The sequence below is a fragment of the Entelurus aequoreus genome, linkage group LG05, assembly GCF_033978785.1.
Source record: "Entelurus aequoreus isolate RoL-2023_Sb linkage group LG05, RoL_Eaeq_v1.1, whole genome shotgun sequence".
Taxonomy (NCBI): Eukaryota; Metazoa; Chordata; class Actinopteri; order Syngnathiformes; family Syngnathidae; genus Entelurus; species Entelurus aequoreus.
Genome location: NC_084735.1, coordinates 18,587,303 through 18,606,798, shown reverse-complemented (window position 1 = coordinate 18,606,798; position 19,496 = coordinate 18,587,303). Strand labels below are relative to the sequence as shown.

The following is a 19,496-nucleotide window of genomic DNA, read 5'->3' as shown; positions in this document are numbered from 1 at the left end:
AATGTAAATGCATTTTTTAACCAAGGCACTACTTTAATAGCTGTTTTAATTCATTCTAATGTTTGTTTTTAACCAAAAATAACGTTATACCGCATTCTTTAACTGAAGCACCACTGTAATAGCTGTTTAAATGTATTTTATTAATGTTAATGTTGTTTTTTTAACCAAAAATAACATAATACCTTCTTTAACTGAGGCACCACTGTAATAGATGTTTTAATGTATTTTGTTATCAATTTTAATGTTTGTTTTTAACCAAAAATAACCTTATAGCACATCATTTAACTGTGGTACCACTGTAATAGCATTTTTAATTTATTTTTATTAATTTTTATGTTTGTTTTTAACCAAAAATAATGCTACACCGCACTCTTTAACCAAGGAACCACTGTAAAGGCTGTTTTAATTCATTTTAATGTTTGTTTTTAACCAAAAATAACATTATACCGCATTCTTTAACCAAGGCACCACTGTAATAGCTGTTTAAATTTATTTTATTTATGTTCATGTTTTTTTTAACCAAAAATAACGTTATCACGCATTATTTAACTGAGGCACCACCAAAAAATTTTATGTTTTAATTCATTTTTTAAAATTAATTTTAATGTTTGTTTTTTAACCAAAAATAACCTTATAGCACATCATTTAACTGTGGTACCACTGTAATAGCATTTTTAATTTATTTTTATTAATTTTTATGTTTGTTTTTAACCAAAAATAATGCTACACCGCACTCTTTAACCAAGGAACCACTGTAAAGGCTGTTTTAATTCATTTTAATGTTTGTTTTTAACCAAAAATAACATTATACCGCATTCTTTAACCAAGGCACCACTGTAATAGCTGTTTAAATTTATTTTATTTATGTTCATGTTTTTTTTAACCAAAAATAACGTTATCACGCATTATTTAACTGAGGCACCACCAAAAAATTTTATGTTTTAATTCATTTTTTTAAATTAATTTTAATGTTTGTTTTTTAACCAAAAATAACCTTATAGCACATCATTTAACTGTGGTACCACTGTAATAGCATTTTTAATTTATTTTTATTAATTTTTATGTTTGTTTTTAACCAAAAATAATGCTACACCGCACTCTTTAACCAAGGAACCACTGTAAAGGCTGTTTTAATTCATTTTAATGTTTGTTTTTAACCAAAAATAACATTATACCGCATTCTTTAACCAAGGCACCACTGTAATAGCTGTTTAAATTTATTTTATTTATGTTCATGTTTTTTTTAACCAAAAATAACGTTATCACGCATTATTTAACTGAGGCACCACCAAAAAATTTTATGTTTTAATTCATTTTTTAAAATTAATTTTAATGTTTGTTTTTTAACCAAAAATAACCTTATAGCACATCATTTAACTGTGGTACCACTGTAATTGCATTTTTTTATTTATTTTTGTTAATTTTAATGTTTGTTTTTAACCAAAAGTAAAGTTATAACGCATTGTTTAACCAAGGCACCACTATAATAGGTGTTTTAATTCATTTTTTAAATTAATTTTAATGTTTGTTTTTAACAAAAAATAAGGTTATAACACATCATTTAACTGTGGTACCACTGTAATAGCATTTTTAATTATTTTTTATCAATTTTAATGTTTGTGTTTAACCAAACAATAATGTTAACGCATTTTTTAACCAACGCACTACTTTAATGGCTGTTTTAATTCATTTTAATGTTTGTTTTTAACCAAAAATAATGTTATAACGCATTATTTAACTGAGGCACCACTGTAATAGCTGTTTTAATTCATTTTATTAATGTTAATTGGGTTTTTTTTAAACCAAAAATAACGTTATAACACATTCTTTAACCAAGGCACCACTGTAATATCTGTTTTAATTAATTTTTTAATTCATTTTAATGTTTGTTTTTAACCAAAAATAACATAACACATTCTCTAACTGTGGCACCACTGTAATGGATTTTTTATTTTTATTTTTTTAAACAAAAAATAACATTATACCACATTCTTTAACTGAGGCACCACTGTAATAGTTGTTTTGTTTTTAATTTATTTTGTATTAATTTTAATCTTTGTTTTTAACCAAAAATTACGTTTTTAAAATTATTTTTAAAATAAATTTTTATGTGTTTAACCAAAAATAACATAATACCACATTATATATCTAAGGCACCACTGTAATAGCTGTTTAAATTGTATTTAATTAATGTTAATGTTTTTTTGTTGTTTTTTTTTTTACCAAAAATAACATTATAACACATTATTTAACCAAGGCACCACTGTAATAGATGTTTTAATTCATTGTAATGTTTGTTTTTAACCAAAAATAACGTTATAACGCATTCTTTAACCAAGGCACCACTGCAATAGATGTTTTAATTAATTTTAATGTTTTTAACCAAAAATAACCTTATAGCACATCATTTAACTGTGGTACCACTGTAATAGCATTTTTAATTTATTTTTATTAATTTTTATGTTTGTTTTTAACCAAAAATAATGCTACACCGCACTCTTTAACCAAGGCACCACTGTAAAGGCTGTTTTAATTCATTTTAACATTTGTTTTTAACCAAACATAATGTTAAACCGCATTCTTTAACCAAGGCACCACTGCAATAGATGTTTTAATTAATTTTAATGTTTGTTTTTAACCAAAAATAACCTTATAGCACATCATTTAACTGTGGTACCACTGTAATAGCATTTTTAATTTATTTTTATTAATTTTTATGTTTGTTTTTAACCAAAAATAACCTTATAGCACATCATTTAACTGTGGTACCACTGTAATAGCATTTATTTTATTTTTTTAAATTAATATTAACGTTTGTTTTTAACCAAACATAATGTTAAACCGCATTCTTTAACCAAGGCACCACTGTAAAAGCGGTTTTAATTCATTGTAATGTTTGTTTTTAACCAAAAATAACGTTATAACGCATTCTTTAACCAAGGCACCACTGCAATAGATGTTTTAATTAATTTTAATGTTTGTTTTTAACCAAAAATAACTTTATAGCACATCATTTAACTGTGGTACCACTGTAATAGCATTTTTAATTTATTTTTATTAATTTTTATGTTTGTTTTTAACCAAAAATAATGCTACACCGCACTCTTTAACCAAGGCACCACTGTAAAGGCTGTTTTAATTCATTTTAACATTTGTTTTTAACCAAACATAATGTTAAACCGCATTCTTTAACCAAGGCACCACTGCAATAGATGTTTTGATTAATTTTAATGTTTGTTTTTAACCAAAAATAACCTTATAGCACATCATTTAACTGTGGTACCACTGTAATAGCATTTTTAATTTATTTTTATTAATTTTTATGTTTGTTTTTAACCAAAAATAACCTTATAGCACATCATTTAACTGTGGTACCACTGTAATAGCATTTATTTTATTTTTTTAAATTAATATTAACGTTTGTTTTTAACCAAACATAATGTTAAACCGCATTCTTTAACCAAGGCACCACTGTAAAAGCGGTTTTAATTCATTGTAATGTTTGTTTTTAACCAAAAATAACGTTATAACGCATTCTTTAACCAAGGCACCACTGCAATAGATGTTTTAATTAATTTTAATGTTTGTTTTTAACCAAAAATAACTTTATAGCACATCATTTAACTGTGGTACCACTGTAATAGCATTTTTAATTTATTTTTATTAATTTTTATGTTTGTTTTTAACCAAAAATAATGCTACACCGCACTCTTTAACCAAGGCACCACTGTAAAGGCTGTTTTAATTCATTTTAACATTTGTTTTTAACCAAACATAATGTTAAACCGCATTCTTTAACCAAGGCACCACTGTAGAAGCGGTTTTAATTCATTGTAATGTTTGTTTTTAACCAAAAATAACGTTATAACGCATTCTTTAACCAAGGCACCACTGCAATAGATGTTTTAATTCATTTTAATGTTTGTTTTTAACCAAAAATAACCTTATAGCACATAATTTAACTGTAGTACCACTGTAATAGCATTTCTTATTTATTTTTATTAATTTTAATGTTTGTTTTTAACCAAAAATAACGTTATAACGCATTCTTTAACCAAGGCACCACTGCAATAGATGTTTTAATTAATTTTTTAAATTAATTTTAATGTTTGTTTTTAACCAAAAATAACCTTATAGCACATAATTTAACTGTAGTACCACTGTAATAGCATTTCTTATTTATTTTTATTAATTTTAATGTTTGTTTTTAACCAAAAATAACGTTATAACGCATTCTTTAACCAAGGCACCACTGCAATAGATGTTTTAATTAATTTTTTAAATTAATTTTAATGTTTGTTTTTAACCAAAAATAACCTTATAGCACATAATTTAACTGTAGTACCACTGTAATAGCATTTCTTATTTATTTTTATTAATTTTAATGTTTGTTTTTAACCAAAAATAACGTTATAACGCATTCTTTAACCAAGGCACCACTGCAATAGATGTTTTAATTAATTTTTTAAATTAATTTTAATGTTTGTTTTTAACCAAAAATAACCTTATAGCACATAATTTAACTGTAGTACCACTGTAATAGCATTTCTTATTTATTTTTATTAATTTTAATGTTTGTTTTTAACCAAAAATAACGTTATAACGCATTCTTTAACCAAGGCACCACTGCAATAGATGTTTTAATTAATTTTTAAAATTAATTTTAATGTTTGTTTTTAACCAAAAATAACCTTATAGCACATAATTTAACTGTAGTACCACTGTAATAGCATTTCTTATTTATTTTTATTAATTTTAATGTTTGTTTTTAACCAAAAATAACGTTATAACGCATTCTTTAACCAAGGCACCACTGTAATAGATGTTTTAATTAATTTTTTTAATTAATTTTAATGTTTGTTTTTAACCAAAAATAACCTTATAGCACATAATTTAACTGTAGTACCACTGTAATAGCATTTCTTATTTATTTTTATTAATTTTAATGTTTGTTTTTAACCAAAAATAACATTATAACGCATTCTTTAACCAAGGCACCACTGCAATAGATGTTTTAATTAATTTTTTAAATTAATTTTAATGTTTGTTTTTAACCAAAAATAACCTTATAGCACATAATTTAACTGTAGTACCACTGTAATAGCATTTCTTATTTATTTTTATTAATTTTAATGTTTGTTTTTAACCAAAAATAACGTTATAACGCATTCTTTAACCAAGGCACCACTGTAATAGATGTTTTAATTAATTTTTTAAATTAATTTTAATGTTTGTTTTTAACCAAAAATAACCTTATAGCACATAATTTAACTGTCGTACCACTGTAATAGCATTTCTTATTTATTTGTATTAATTTTAATGTTTGTTTTTAACCAAAAATAACGTTATAACGCATTCTTTAACCAAGGCACCACTGCAATAGATGTTTTAATTAATTTTTTAAATTAATTTTAATGTTTGTTTTTAACCAAAAATAACCTTATAGCACATAATTTAACTGTAGTACCACTGTAATAGCATTTCTTATTTATTTGTATTAATTTTAATGTTTGTTTTTAACCAAAAATAACGTTATAACGCATTCTTTAACCAAGGCACCACTGTAATAGATGTTTTAATTAATTTTAATGTTTGTATTTAAGCAAAAATAACCTTATAGCACATAATTTAACTAGTACCACTGTAATAGCATTTCTTATTTATTTTTATTAATTTTAATGTTTGTTTTTAACCAAAAATAACATTATAACGCATTCTTTAACCAAGGCACCACTGCAATATATGTTTTAATTAATTTTTAAAATTAATTTTAATGTTTGTTTTTAACCAAAAATAACCTTATAGCACATAATTGAACTGTAGTACCACTGTAATAGCATTTCTTATTTATTTTTATTAATTTTAATGTTTGTTTTTAACCAAAAATAACGTTATAACGCATTCTTTAACCAAGGCACCACTGCAATAGATGTTTTAATTAATTTTTTAAATTAATTTTAATGTTTTTTTTTAACCAAAAATAACCTTATAGCACATAATTTAACTGTAGCACCACTGTAATAGCATTTCTTATTTATTTTTATTCATTTTAATGTTTGTTTTTAACCAAAAATAACGTTATAACGCATTCTTTAACCAAGGCACCACTGCAATAGATGTTTTAATTATTTTTTTAAATTAATTTTAATGTTTGTTTTTAACCAAAAATAACCTTATAGCACATAATTGAACTGTAGTACCACTAATAGCATTTCGTATTTATTTTTATTAATTTTAATGTTTGTTTTTAACCAAAAATAACGTTATAATGCATTCTTTAACCAAGGCACCACTGTAATAGATGTTTTAATTAATTTTTTAAATTAATTTTAATGTTTTTTTTAACCAAAAATAACCTTATAGCACATAATTTAACTGTAGCACCACTGTAATAGCATTTCTTATTTATTTTTATTCATTTTAATGTTTGTTTTTAACCAAAAATAACGTTATAACGCATTCTTTCACCAAGGCACCACTGTATTAGATGTTTTCTTTTTATCATGATTTATTTTTACTGTACTGTCTCCATAGGGAGATATTTTCCCCCCAATTTGCTGTTTTTAGAGCATTTTTAAATCCCTCCCGTCCACCTTTGACGCGACTGTGAAGGTTTGGTTTCAAACAAATGCCAAACAGCAGTTGTGGGGACGTTTTGTCATTCCTGCAGCAAAAAGTGGGACTAAGAAGGCTAAAAAGATGTACTAAATAGCTGCAAAGATTGTCTATTCCGTGTGACGTCACCACCTCTCCTGTGCCCCGCAGGAGTACAAGCGCAAGCTGGCCAGGGTGACGCAGGTCCGCAAAGAGCTGCGATCCCGCCTGAACAATCTCCCGGGCGGACTCCGCAAGTCCTCGGCTTGACGTTCACCTTCTCGCCGCTTTTCATGTTTTTCCTCCATTGTGGTTTTTAAAAAACAAAAAAAAGGTTTCTGGTCCTTTTAATCTTCATTGTTTTGGTCACGTGACGCATTGCAGTTGCAGTGTACCCATAATGCATTGTTTCTGTTCGCTCTTATTATTTTCTCAACAGTTGCATGTAAATATCTATATTTTTATTCCTGTCACGCGTCATCACACAGCTGGATTTGTAGTTTGTTTGTAAATATTATCAACCGCCGTTCAAATAAAACATGATGGACACGATCGAAGGCCTTTTCTTTTGCTGTTGCAGTGAAGCGCCGGGCCAGTAGAGGGCGCCCTTCACTTTCTCGAGCAGACCCGTAGAGGAAAGGATTCTTTTAAAGATCCGTTTAAAAAGACTGGTTCGTTATTAACATAGACATCTTATAAGTAGACGCGGGGCCGCCATCTTGGAGTGGTGATCCGCTCCGCTCAGTGCAATTCATTTGGCAGGAGCAGCGCATTTAATTCATCTTACCTCACTGAATACCACTGATTTTCACGCGGGTTTTTTTGTCATACGTGTAGCTATAATAAAGGACACATGTTTTATTATTCATAGTTTGCTTAACAGTAATAAAATATTCTTATATGCTATAAATGACCAGACGTCCAAGATCAAAACTGGGAATATAATCCCAGAGAAGGGGGAAAAAAATGGTCAGCTATTTTTAAATTAAAGAAACAATATGATTACGTTATATATACATGCTACATAAACAATGTATTAATACATTAGATATCTATAAATCTTATAGACCAGTGGTCCCCAACCTTTTTGTAGCCGGGGACCGGTCAACACTTGAAAATTTGTCCCACGGACCGGGGGATGTTTTTTTTTTTTTTTTTTTCATAAATAAATAAATGATAAATGGGTTATACTTGTATAGCGCTTTTCTACCTTCAAGGTACTCAAAAGCGCTTTGACAGTATTTCCACATTCACCCATTCACACACACATTCACACACTGATGGCGGGAGCTGCCATGCAAGGCGCTAACCAGCACCCATCAGGAGCAAGGGTGAAGTGTCTTGTCCAAGGACACAACGGACGTGACTAGGATGGTAGAAGGTGGGGATTGAACCCCAGTAACCAGCAACCCTCCGATTGCTGACACGGCCACTCTACCAACTTCGCCACGCCATCCCCATATAAAGAAATACAATCATGCTGTGCTTACGGACTGTATCCCTGCGGACTGTATTGATCTATATTGATATATAATGTATATATTGTGTTTTTTATGTTGATTTAATTTAAATAAAAAATAAATAAATTTTAATTTATTGCACGGCCCGGTGGTTGGGGACCACTGTTCAGGGGCGCCGCTAGGGATTTTGGGCCCCATGAAAAGAATCTTTACAGGGCCCCCAACACAGCGGCAACATTCTTTGATGCTATTTTACATACAATTATGCATTTTAATGGTATTTTTGACTATCATTACCATATTTTTGAAAGAAGAACAGCATCACAGTTTTATAAGTGTTATAATTTCATCATCATTAGGGGCCTCTCTGGGCCCCCCTCCATCCTGGGCCCCTAGAATCCGTCTCCTTTACCCCCCCCCCCCCCTTTCCGGCGCCCCTGCCACTGTTACAGACTGTATCTCTGTTGCTGCAGCAGCAGAGAGTTTATTCTGTCTTGACACTTTGTATTGCTATTTTGTATTACATTCTTCCTTTAAATGATCATGTTTACAGTGATTGTTTTATATGTATTTTTTATGTATGTCGCTTTGGATAAAAGCGTCTGCCAAATACTTCAACATAAACATATATAAACACCTGAAAGTCTTTATATCAGCTAAAACCACCAATCGGTTTCACTAGATTCAGATTAAAAGCAAATCCTGTCTTACCCAACAATGTTAGTTTTTGAATATTGTTACTTGAAGACTAATTCCTGGTTACAATTATACTGTTAAGAAAGTATTGTCTTATACTTTGCCTAAAATGAGAATGCATCATAATCAGTGGCGGCTGGTGAATTTTGTTTTAGGTGGGGCCAAAAGTTTGTAAACCAAACCCCCTGTAGGGGGGTCATCCTCCCCCAGAAGATTTATTTGTGATTTTCACATACAAATATCATACTTGCCAACCCTCCCGTTTTTAGCGGGAGAATCCCGGTATTCAGCGCCTCTCACGACAACCTTCCGGCAGAGATTTTCTCCCGACAAACTCCCGGTATTAAGCCGGAGCTGGAGGCCATGCCCCCTCCAGCTCAATGCGGACCTGAGACTGAGTGGGGACAGTGGACAGCCTGTTCTCACGTCCGCTTTCCCACAATATAAACAGCTTGCCTGCCCAATGAACGGAGAAGTTAAACAGGACAATACTGCCATCTAATGGATAGCCAACGGAACACTGAAATTCAAGTATTTTTTTTTTCTATGTAAATAAAAAAAAATATATATATATATATATATATATATATATATATATATATATATATATATATATATATATATATATATATATATATATATATATATGAAATATATATGAAATACTCGAGTTGGTGAATTCTAGCTGTAAATAACCACGCCCCCAACCCCGACCAAGCCACCCCACCCCCTACCCTCCACCTCCCGATATTGGAGGTCTCAAGGTTGGCAAGTAAGCAAATATTGAAGATCTTTGCTCCTTCTCAATTCTGTGGTAATATTCTTTTCACAAAATGCAACCAATAGTACGTTAATGTTGAATCTTACTTGTGAAAAGTAATCTCCGATTCCTATTTTCAACAGTCCGCTCATTTGAGCAGGAAAACGCTGAACACCATATTTGTTTTCTACCTGTCAACTGTCAGTTTAGGCTGCTCGCCGGCTCCTCATCACCACTTCAAGATGGCGGCCCAATTTTTCGCGTCACAGCAGCCAATACTCAGATGTTGACAACGGAAGTTAAGCCTTGACCCCGGAAGTGTAAACCGTCAGTACGAGTCGACGAACGCGATTACTACAACTACAAAATATTGAATTGTTACAAAACAAATAATACGTCGTAATAAAATAATACAATCGTGCGCCAGACGTTTATTGTAAGATAGCCACGCTACAGTCGCCAACGACTTTTCAGTTGCGTCGTAGGTAGTCACCGCCCGCTCGTCGCCTCGCTAGCTCCGAGCTAACCGAGCTAACGATAAAGAAAGACAAAGCTCCGCCATCGAATTCGCCAACAATGGACAGTTTGGAAACTCCGTACGAGGACGAGGCGTCCACAGACTTCATCGAGTGCGAGGTGAGTTTGCCGGCCGTGACCGGCGGCACACAAGACATAATAACACAAGAGATAATAACACAAGATATAATAACCGGGACAATGCGAGCTCTTTCCCAAGATGGTCACGTGTTCTCCTGCTTTATCTCCAGGTGTGTGACAAATCTGCCCGCGGCCTGAGTTTGTATAAGATACACCTGACGACGCCCGGACATTTAAAGGTACAAAATAATGTCACAATAGTTCAGTAAACCTGCCAAGGATCGTGGAAACTAGGCATGGGCCGGTATGAGAGTCTGACGGTGCGATAACCTTAGACAAAATATCACGATTTTACTATGGTATGTTATTGTAATTACAGCATACATTTTTTTAATGGCTTTTAGTGAAAAGATACAGGTTTTTTTTCAGTCAAACACCCATTCCCTGAACAATAGAACATATACTCAGCATCAAGGGTTGGAATTGGGGGTTGAATCACCAAAAAGTATTTCCGGTGCGCGGCTGCTGCTCACTGCTCCCCTCACCTCCCAGGCATACTTGCCAACCCTCCCGATTTCCCCGGGAGACTCCCGAATCTCAGTGCCCCTCGCGAAAATCTCCCGATTTCCGCCCGCATATTTGCCAACCCTCCCGTTTTTAGCGGGAGAATCCCGATATTCAGCACCTCTCCCGACAGAGATTTTCTCCCGACAAACTCCCGGTATTCAGCCGGAGCTGGAGGCCACGCCCCCCCCCCCCCCCAAAAAAAAGTCTTCCGCAGCTGCGATTGGACGTGACCAGCCTCCGGGTACAAGTACTGGAGTACCAATTGCTTGCCAGGGAAGATCTTCCCCAGGAAGCAAGGATTGACCGGTTTTGGGCCATGCTAGGGAGAGATGGAAGATTTCACACTCTCGTGCATTTGATGAAAGCACTTTTGTGCGTGCCACACAGCAATGCATCATCAGAGAGGGTGTTCAGCATGGTTAGAAAAATAGTGACAGAGAATAGAAAGAGGATGGACAATTCAACCCTTAACAAAGCATTGTACTTTCAAGTACAACAATAAGTAGATGAGTGTTGTGTGTGTATAGGTGTAAATAAATGAACACTAAAATTAAAGTATTTCTTTTATTTATATATATAATAAAATAAATAAATATATATATATACAGCTAGAATTCACTGAAAGTCATGTATTTATATATAAATATATATATATATATATATATATATATATATATATATATATATATATATATATATATATATATATATAAATACTTGACTTTCAGTGAATTCTAGCTATATATATATATATATATAGCTATATATATATGTATATATATATATATATATATAAATACTTGACTTTCAGTGAATTCTAGCTGTAAATATACTCTCCTCTTAACCACGCCCCCGCCCCAACCACGCCCGCCGACCAAGGCCGCCCCCCCCCCCCCACCTCCCGATATTGGAGGTCTCAAGGTTGGCAAGTATGCCGTACAACAATATTGGGGGCATGCCTTAAAGCAGGGGTGTCCAAACTTTTTCCACTGAGGGCCGCACATGGAAAAATTAAAGCATGCGGGGGCCATTTTGATATTTTTCATTTTCAAACCATAACAAAATACATGGATTTTGTTTGTTTTTTACCTATAGGGCTCCCGGGGACCATAAAGGGTTTAAGTCATTAAAATGTTAAAAACAAGTCAAATTATTATTTTATTTATTTATATAACGCTTACTGTAAATCTGTACAGTATATCAACTTCAGGTTGATATAAAGTTTAAAAAAACAAAAAGGTTTTATGCCTTTTCTGTCAAAGACAACTTAGTTTTTTATAATAAAACTGAAATATGCAGTATTTTCCCCACTGCCCAAAACATTCAGAAAGCAATGTTTAATGTGAAGTAATTAGATTCATTATTATTTTTGAGTAATCACAGTGAAAAGATAAATAAAATCCCATTAAATATATTTGGGATCCAAAAGGTGCCCCCACTCAGAAAGTGATACATTTTTATTATTTTTTTGTTTTACTTTCAACATTTAAGTTACGAGCTCAACTTCAGATATATCTGTCGAATTTTACGTTTGAACTATTATTTTCTTTGTTTTATGCTCTTTTGTCAAATAAAATGTTGATGTTTTTGTATGGCAACCACACAATATATGCAATATTTCCCACATAAAACATTTTAAAGTGAAATATTTGAAATAATTGGAGCCTTGAATAGGTCAATAATTCATTATTACATTGATTTTTTTTTTTTTTTTGAGCAATGGCAAAAAAGAAAAAAGAAAGATAGACAAAAGAAAAAAAAAGCCTGCATGGTAGCTTTGTGTCAACATTGCAACTTTTTCTAGTTAGATTTCACCTCATTCCACTTTTTTAAATGTTTTTTAAATTTTTGCAATAGCATTTCCAGAATGTGTGGCGGGCCGGTAAACAATTAGCTGCGGGCCGCAAATGGCCCCCGGGCGCACTTTGGACACCCCTGCCTTAAAGGCACTTCCTTTAGCGTCCTCTCTCACCTGAAAAGGAGACTATTATATATGTCTCCGTTATCCATAGGTGTATCTACCGTATTTTTCGGAGTAAAGGTCGCTCCGGAGTATAAGTCGCACCGGCCGAAAATACATAATAAAGAAGGAAAAAAACATATATAAGTCGCACTGGAGTATAAGTCGCATTTTTTGGGGACATTTATTTGATAAAACCCAACACCAAGAATAGACATTTGAAAGGCAATTTAAAATAAATAAAGAATAGTGAACAACAGGCTGAATAAGTGTACGTTATATGAGGCATAAATAACCAACTGAGAACGTGCCTGGTATGTTAACGTAACATATTATGGCAAGAGTCATTCAAATAATAAATAACACCCGGATAAGTTTTTCAACCTGTTTAAGTCGGGGTCCACGTTAATCAATTCATGGTACAAATATATACTATCGGCATAATACAGTCATCATACAAGTTAATCATCAGAGTATATACATTGAATTATTTACAATCCGGGAGGTGGGATGTGGGGGGCGGGAGGGGGGGGGGGTTAGGTTGCTATCAGCATATTTCAGTCATACAAGTTTATCATCTGAGAAATGGACATTGTAACAGTGTAGGTCTCACTTCGTAGGATATGTACAGCGAGCAGTGAAAAAGTATATACATTTGATTATTTACAATCCGGGGAGGTGGGATGTGGTGGGGGGAGGCTGGGGTTGTAGCTGCCTGGAGGTGTTCTTTTAGTGCGGTTTTGAAGGAGGATAGAGATTAAGTTTCTTTTACACCTGTTGGGAGTGCATTCCATATTGATGTGGCATAGAAGGAGAATTCTTAAAGAATTGAATGTAATGCTTTAAAAAGGTAAATGGATGGCACAAAAAGCCAAAAGGCTTGTTTCCATTGTGGTCCATTAAATATTCATCACATTTGATACATTCAATAATAACATTTAACTTTAATTTAATTATAGCTAATTGGAGTAGCTCTATTCAGCCGATAAAGCACTCTAAAAACACCCTCATCAACGTAGTATACACATGCTGTAAGTACATAACATTTTGTAGCACGGACAGAGAGATTGCAACTCACTAGTGAGAAGTTCCGCAAAGTAACAAAAATGAGCAGAAAAAAAGTTTGATTACAGAGCCAAATTTCCGATAGCTTCAAATCAGTTGGGCAATATGAGCCCATCAACACGGACGAATGCTGTGATGGCTACAAACAAAAAGACAACGCCCAACCTCGTTTTTCCAACTAGGGTAAATGCACTTTTAGATGTTCAATATTAGGTAAAAGTTTTGCTTACAGAAATGTATTTTTATGTTTGTTTATCTATTTATTTATTTAGGATAACAGTTATTTACCTACTAAATACAGTACAATGGTAAAACATTATACAGTAATGACAAAGGTTTATATCCTTTTAAATGGTTACTTGTTTCATTATCAAAATTATGATTACGTTAAATTATAAACACTGCATTCGTTATTTTTTCCAGTTAAAGAGCGTGATGTAGACAAATGCTCTGAGTCTGCATAATTTGTGAAACTGAAACAATAAAAAAGAATGCCATTGTAAGGTTATAATGCTAACACAGATGCTCGTAAACTTGCTAGCATATTAGCTCATGCTAATGTTGCTAGTTTGATTACGATAACACATATGCATGAAAACAGTAATATCAAACATGACAGTTTAGTAAGAATGGTTTTAGTTATATTGTAAAACTTACAAATGTTGCCTGGAGTGATTAATGAAGAATCCATACGAGTAGAAACACTATAAACGACTAGTACACGGAACGGCACTTCTACTTCCAGTTCAAGGCACTAAACATAAGGACATGGTGTAGACCAGGGGTCACCAACCTTTTTGAAACCAAGAGCTACTTCTTGGGTACTGATTAATGCGAAGGGCTACCAGTTTGATACACACTTAAATAAATTGCCAGAAATAGCCAATTTGCTCAATTTACCTTTAACTCTGTTATTATTAATAATTAATTATATTTATCTTTGTGGAAACACTGATCATCTTAATGATTTCTCACAATAAATATGAATAGAAACAGATAAATATCAATATGCAACACTTTATTTTTATATTTTTTCTAAGTGCACATTTTTTAAATTGAACATTTTCAAATTATCACTTCTAAGACAGTCTTGTGAAATCACAATATCCCATTTTAACTAGCTAGCCACTAACATTTTTTAACAAATCATGAATTACTTTGCACCATGTTTGTACAAATAATAACTCATGTAAAATACAAAAATCAACTCTCAAATTTTTAAATAAATCATGTCACACTTTGAACTGGACACCAAATCTGTTATCTGTTTCTTTGTCAGTTAGTGAAGACCAAGTCTTCAAAATATTTTCTTGGATATTCAAATTCTATTTGAGTTTTGTCTCTCTTAGAATTAAAAATGTCGAGAAAAGCGAGACCAGCTTGCTAGTAAATAAATAACATTTAAAAAATAGAGGCAGCTTACTGGTAAGTGCTGCTATTTGAGCTATTTTTAGAACAGGCCAGCGGGCTACTCATCTGGTCCTTACGGGCTACCTGGTGCCTGCGGGCACCGCGTTGGTGACCCCTGGTGTAGACATTCACCTAGCAGCACCTGCAGTGGTCAAACTCGTCCAAAGGATGGCGCCAAACACAAAAAATAACACACTTTTTCAGTATCCTTAGGTGTTTAATGAACACAAAACATTGTTAGCGAAGAAAAATACACAAATTAGCCACACCGTTTTATAAGCCGTAGGAAAAAGATAGCGGCTTATAGTTCGGAAAATGCGGGTGATAATAACTATACCTACAATTTCTCTTGCTGCTATTTTTAGGGTAGTTGAAGTACGGACGGTGTGATGGTAAATTTTAAAACCGTCATTTTTTTATATCGTGGTGTACCTTTTTTAAAAGTTATACCGGCCCATGTCTAGTGGAAACGTGATCCAAATGTGTTTTACACTACGCATATCTACTTTCCAGTCGACTTGAGTAATGTTTGGTATGTATTAAGTGGTGAAATGCACTGATGACATTAAAAAACTGACATTGATGCTGAATAGTTGTGTGTAGCGATGAGTCCATGGGCATTGGAAGGCTCCTGTTATATTGTGTTCCCTTGGAGTTTGAGCCAAGACATAATCCTCTAAGGCCCTCACGCAGGTTAGGTACAACAATAACAAAGCATGTTCTGATTTTCTTACCCTGACATGGCCTTTGGACATTTTTCAATAGTCTGCAGCAGTGAAGCAACGGATTGCTCTATTTTTTCCCCCTTCATGACTGCAAACATTGCTGAACCTTCTCAGCTGTCAGCTGTCCGCAACCAGGAGAAGAATATTCACCTGATGGAGAAGGCAGTCCAACATCCATGTCACATTGACCACAGGTCTTCTGCTTTTCTGTGGTCCCGAATGGCCACTTGGTCCTTCTTTCTTCTGGGTCATCACCCCAATACCTCAGTGCTGCTTTGTTCCAACTCCTGTTCTTGACATTTTTCTCTTCATCCCAGTCAAGTCTGAAACTGTCCTTTCATCTTTATTTCTTATGGAATACTTTTGAAATTGGGCAATACTTTGTGTTCTTTATTTGCAAACACGGCTGAGGTCTGCAACCAAGTAGTCCTATTTTAAATACTAACCAACGTTGGACCACTTGAGCCGAGCGTTTGGGAAAAAATTGTTTTCTTTGAAGCTTCATATCAAGCACATTATTCATTCAATTGTGTTGTCTTGAGAAATGTTAGGGCTGGGTGATACAGCTGAAAACGGTGTTTTATATCGGTCGATATCGTTAATTATTGATATTTTCATGACCTATGGCGAATAAGGAACATTTTTATGTTAAATGTAACCTTCCTCTGATTATAATCCCTCAGCTAATAGCTACCAGGCAGAAAGGAAATGTCAACACACGCATGGAAAACACTCAATGTAAATAAAATATTCAAATCACATTGAACATGTAACAATAAGATCATAAAATGAAAGGTGCAAAAATAAGGAATGTGTAAGAGATGCTTAATAAAGTGTAAGAAAATAGTGCAAAGTGTGAAAATGTAAACATAGAGAAACCTGAGAAGGACTATTTTCTGCAGGTTTAGTGCCAGCTGTGCTCTAAAGGGTGAGCACCTTGCATCATTTACAGACCACATTGGTCTGACTACGGTCCCTTTTTTTTTTTTTTTTTTTTTTTTAATACCAAAAAGTGCCATACTGTCCACGTGTAACGGTACACAAAAATTTCGGTTCGGTACGTACCCCGGTTTAGAGGTCACAGTTCGGTTCATTTTCGGTACAGTATAAAACAACAAAATATACATTTTGGGGTTTTTTATTTACCAAATTTGCAAAATCTTCCACCAAAAATATTTTTTTTTAGTGGAATATTTGATGTGAAGTAATGGGAACCTTGGATAGGTCAATAGTTCATAATAACATTGATTTTGATTCAATATTATGTTTTGAGCAATGACAGTTTGAAAGAAAAATAAACAGCTTTGTTTTATTAGTCAACATTGCAACTTTTTCTAAATTACATTTATCCTTTAAGCTTTTTTATTTCACTTTTGTTATGTTTTTGTTTATTTTAATAGTATTTTTAGAATGTGCCGTGGGCGTTTAAAACATTAGCTGTGGGCCGCAAATGGCACACTTTTGACACCCCTGCTATAGATAATAAAAAATGAAATCTGATAAATCTATGGATAAAAAGCAGAGCCTGGCGACGCATGCGCGTTTATCATAACTCTCTCTCTCTCTCTGTCTCTGCCCCTCCCTCACCAATGCTGCTGCGCGCACAATTTGTTTTGTTTTTAACCCCTTCTTAACCCTGAACGTAAATTGAAAATACACCCAACCCTAACTCAAAATGCCGGACATTTGAGGCATTTAAGAAACTCCGCCCTGACAGCTCCGCAAAAGAGGACATGTCCGGTGAAAAGAGGACGTATGGTCAGTCTATCGTAGCCTATTAGCTGCTAGCATGCCGTGTGTTGTGCCTCGGTGTGCATTGTTTACACAACGTGCGTTACGCTACTTAATATGTCCGTGTGGAAACTTGTTCGGTACACCTCCGAACCGAACCGGAACCCCCGTACCGAAACGGTTCGGTACAATTACACGTACCGTTACACCCCTACTGTCCAGGTGACTTTTCGTCTTTGATCCCCAATTTCTTCATTTTGACTTTCTCTTCTCACTCCATGCAAAGAATCAACCGCCAAACAAGCAAACTTGATAGTTGATACTGTTACCATATTGGCTGTTAGCGTGTCACTCCCACTGATCAGTGATCACTTCCTGCGTTGCTCGCTTACCAGAGACAGAGTGGCTTTGTCCATGCAGCCAACCTTGCTTCCATATTTCCGCTTACTTCCGGAAAATAAGTAAAAATGATGTCATGGTTTTACCACCCAGCCCTCGATGCATGCTTTTTTTTTTTCTCAAGATAACTTCCTGCTTCTCAAGACCAGTATATCTACATTTTAAAAAATATAGATATAATAAGTGTAGTTTGTGAACACCTGGAGGTAAGTAAGACTCAAACAAAGGTTTATATGATGTGACCTAACTAAATATGACATCACTACTGAGTTAGTGCTAACCTCACATCCATAAACTAGTCGTGAATCTTATGTCCTTGTTTCCATCTAACAGCGAGTGGAGGAGAATGGTGATCACGTCCTATTTTGCTCGCAAACTTAGATCGGGCGCGGATCAGAAGTACAAACCGTGGCTCAAAGTTGTCTGCTAGCAGTCAGAGTTTCTCTGATATCGCGGTGTGTAACTGATTGTATTGTTTTATCTCTGGCTCTTGTTGCTGGGGGAAGCAACCCAGTCCGTTTGCCTTGGCGTCCACGACGGACAGTTTAGCCCGCTTGGCTGTGGAACTCAAATGACGGACCTGCGTGCTCACCTAAGGCCAGCTCTGTCCAGTGCCATCATTTCATTTTCGTGAAGAAATTGCAGACCAGTGTGCCCCAGGGTCGTCTCTGGCTGGCTTTTTGCACTTTCGGATGCAACGGCTTTTCCTTGCTGAATTTTGGCAGCTTCTTTCCAGGCGTTTCCATGGACTTTCCAGGCATGACTGCTGGCCATCATCACCCACACGGGCCATGACACGTACATGTAAACTAAAAACAAGTTAAATCTTTAATAGGTGCCATATTTCATTTTTCATTATTCATTTCTCTTTACACTATGCCTTTTTGTTCTATTTTTCAGTTTTTGCTCTCCTTGTATTGTTCTATTTCTACAATGTGCCATAAGCCCATAAAAAAAACTATTCCCCGCCAGAAAATGGCACTAGGGCTGCACTTTGGACACCCATGCTTTACATATTTTTCAGAGAAGGTGAAGTGTTACCAAACGACAGTGTCTCCAGGCTGAAACTTAGTAGCGTGATCGCTATCAGGACTCCCGCTAGTCAAAGGCCACCTAACAAATTTATTGGTGGCGGTCCAAATGTATCTGTGGCGGGCCATAACAAATAAATGTAAAACACTGGATTAGGACTGCACAATTAATTGACACAGAGTTTAATTGTTGTTTTTTTTTAAACATTTGTTTATTGGGTTTTTGGCCACATAATTGACAGGAACAGTCAAACACATCAAATCCATTTCGCCCCCGCCCCTGACCAGTAACAAAAAACAAACAAAAAAATAATAATGATAATTAAATAAATATATTAAAAAAAAAACACAGAAGTCAACATAAAACCACAGACAGCTGCATTCCTGAATGGCCCCAGAGAGATACAACAGCCAACAAGCACACAAAAGGCTCGTCAACCACCCCACATTTCAGTTGTGTTTCTTTTAGGGTTAATTTGGAGATCAGTCCCTCCTACATAT

General features: G+C 34.0%; 2 protein-coding genes across 4 annotated transcripts in view; both read left to right on the top strand.

The window, feature by feature from the left end:
* Window positions 1–7,141, top strand: part of LOC133650249 (regulation of nuclear pre-mRNA domain-containing protein 1A-like) — a 35,528-nt gene extending 28,387 nt beyond the window's left edge. For both annotated transcript variants that reach the window (XM_062047274.1, XM_062047273.1), the window contains exon 7: window positions 6,766–7,141. In XM_062047274.1, coding sequence (XP_061903258.1) covers window positions 6,766–6,864 — 99 coding nt within the window. In that variant the 3' untranslated portion in view covers window positions 6,865–7,141. The remainder of the gene's footprint in view (window positions 1–6,765) is intronic.
* A 2,663-nt stretch (window positions 7,142–9,804) lies between these two features.
* The window catches only part of si:ch211-13c6.2 (uncharacterized protein LOC100000125 homolog), a 34,803-nt gene continuing 25,111 nt past the window's right edge, over window positions 9,805–19,496 (top strand). Inside the window, exons 1-2 of one of the 2 annotated variants that reach the window (XM_062047271.1) lie at window positions 9,805–10,146; window positions 10,278–10,346. In XM_062047271.1, the coding sequence (XP_061903255.1) occupies window positions 10,087–10,146; window positions 10,278–10,346 (129 nt within the window). In that variant the 5' untranslated portion in view covers window positions 9,805–10,086. The remainder of the gene's footprint in view (window positions 10,147–10,277; window positions 10,347–19,496) is intronic. The other variant, XM_062047272.1, reaches the window with a different exon arrangement.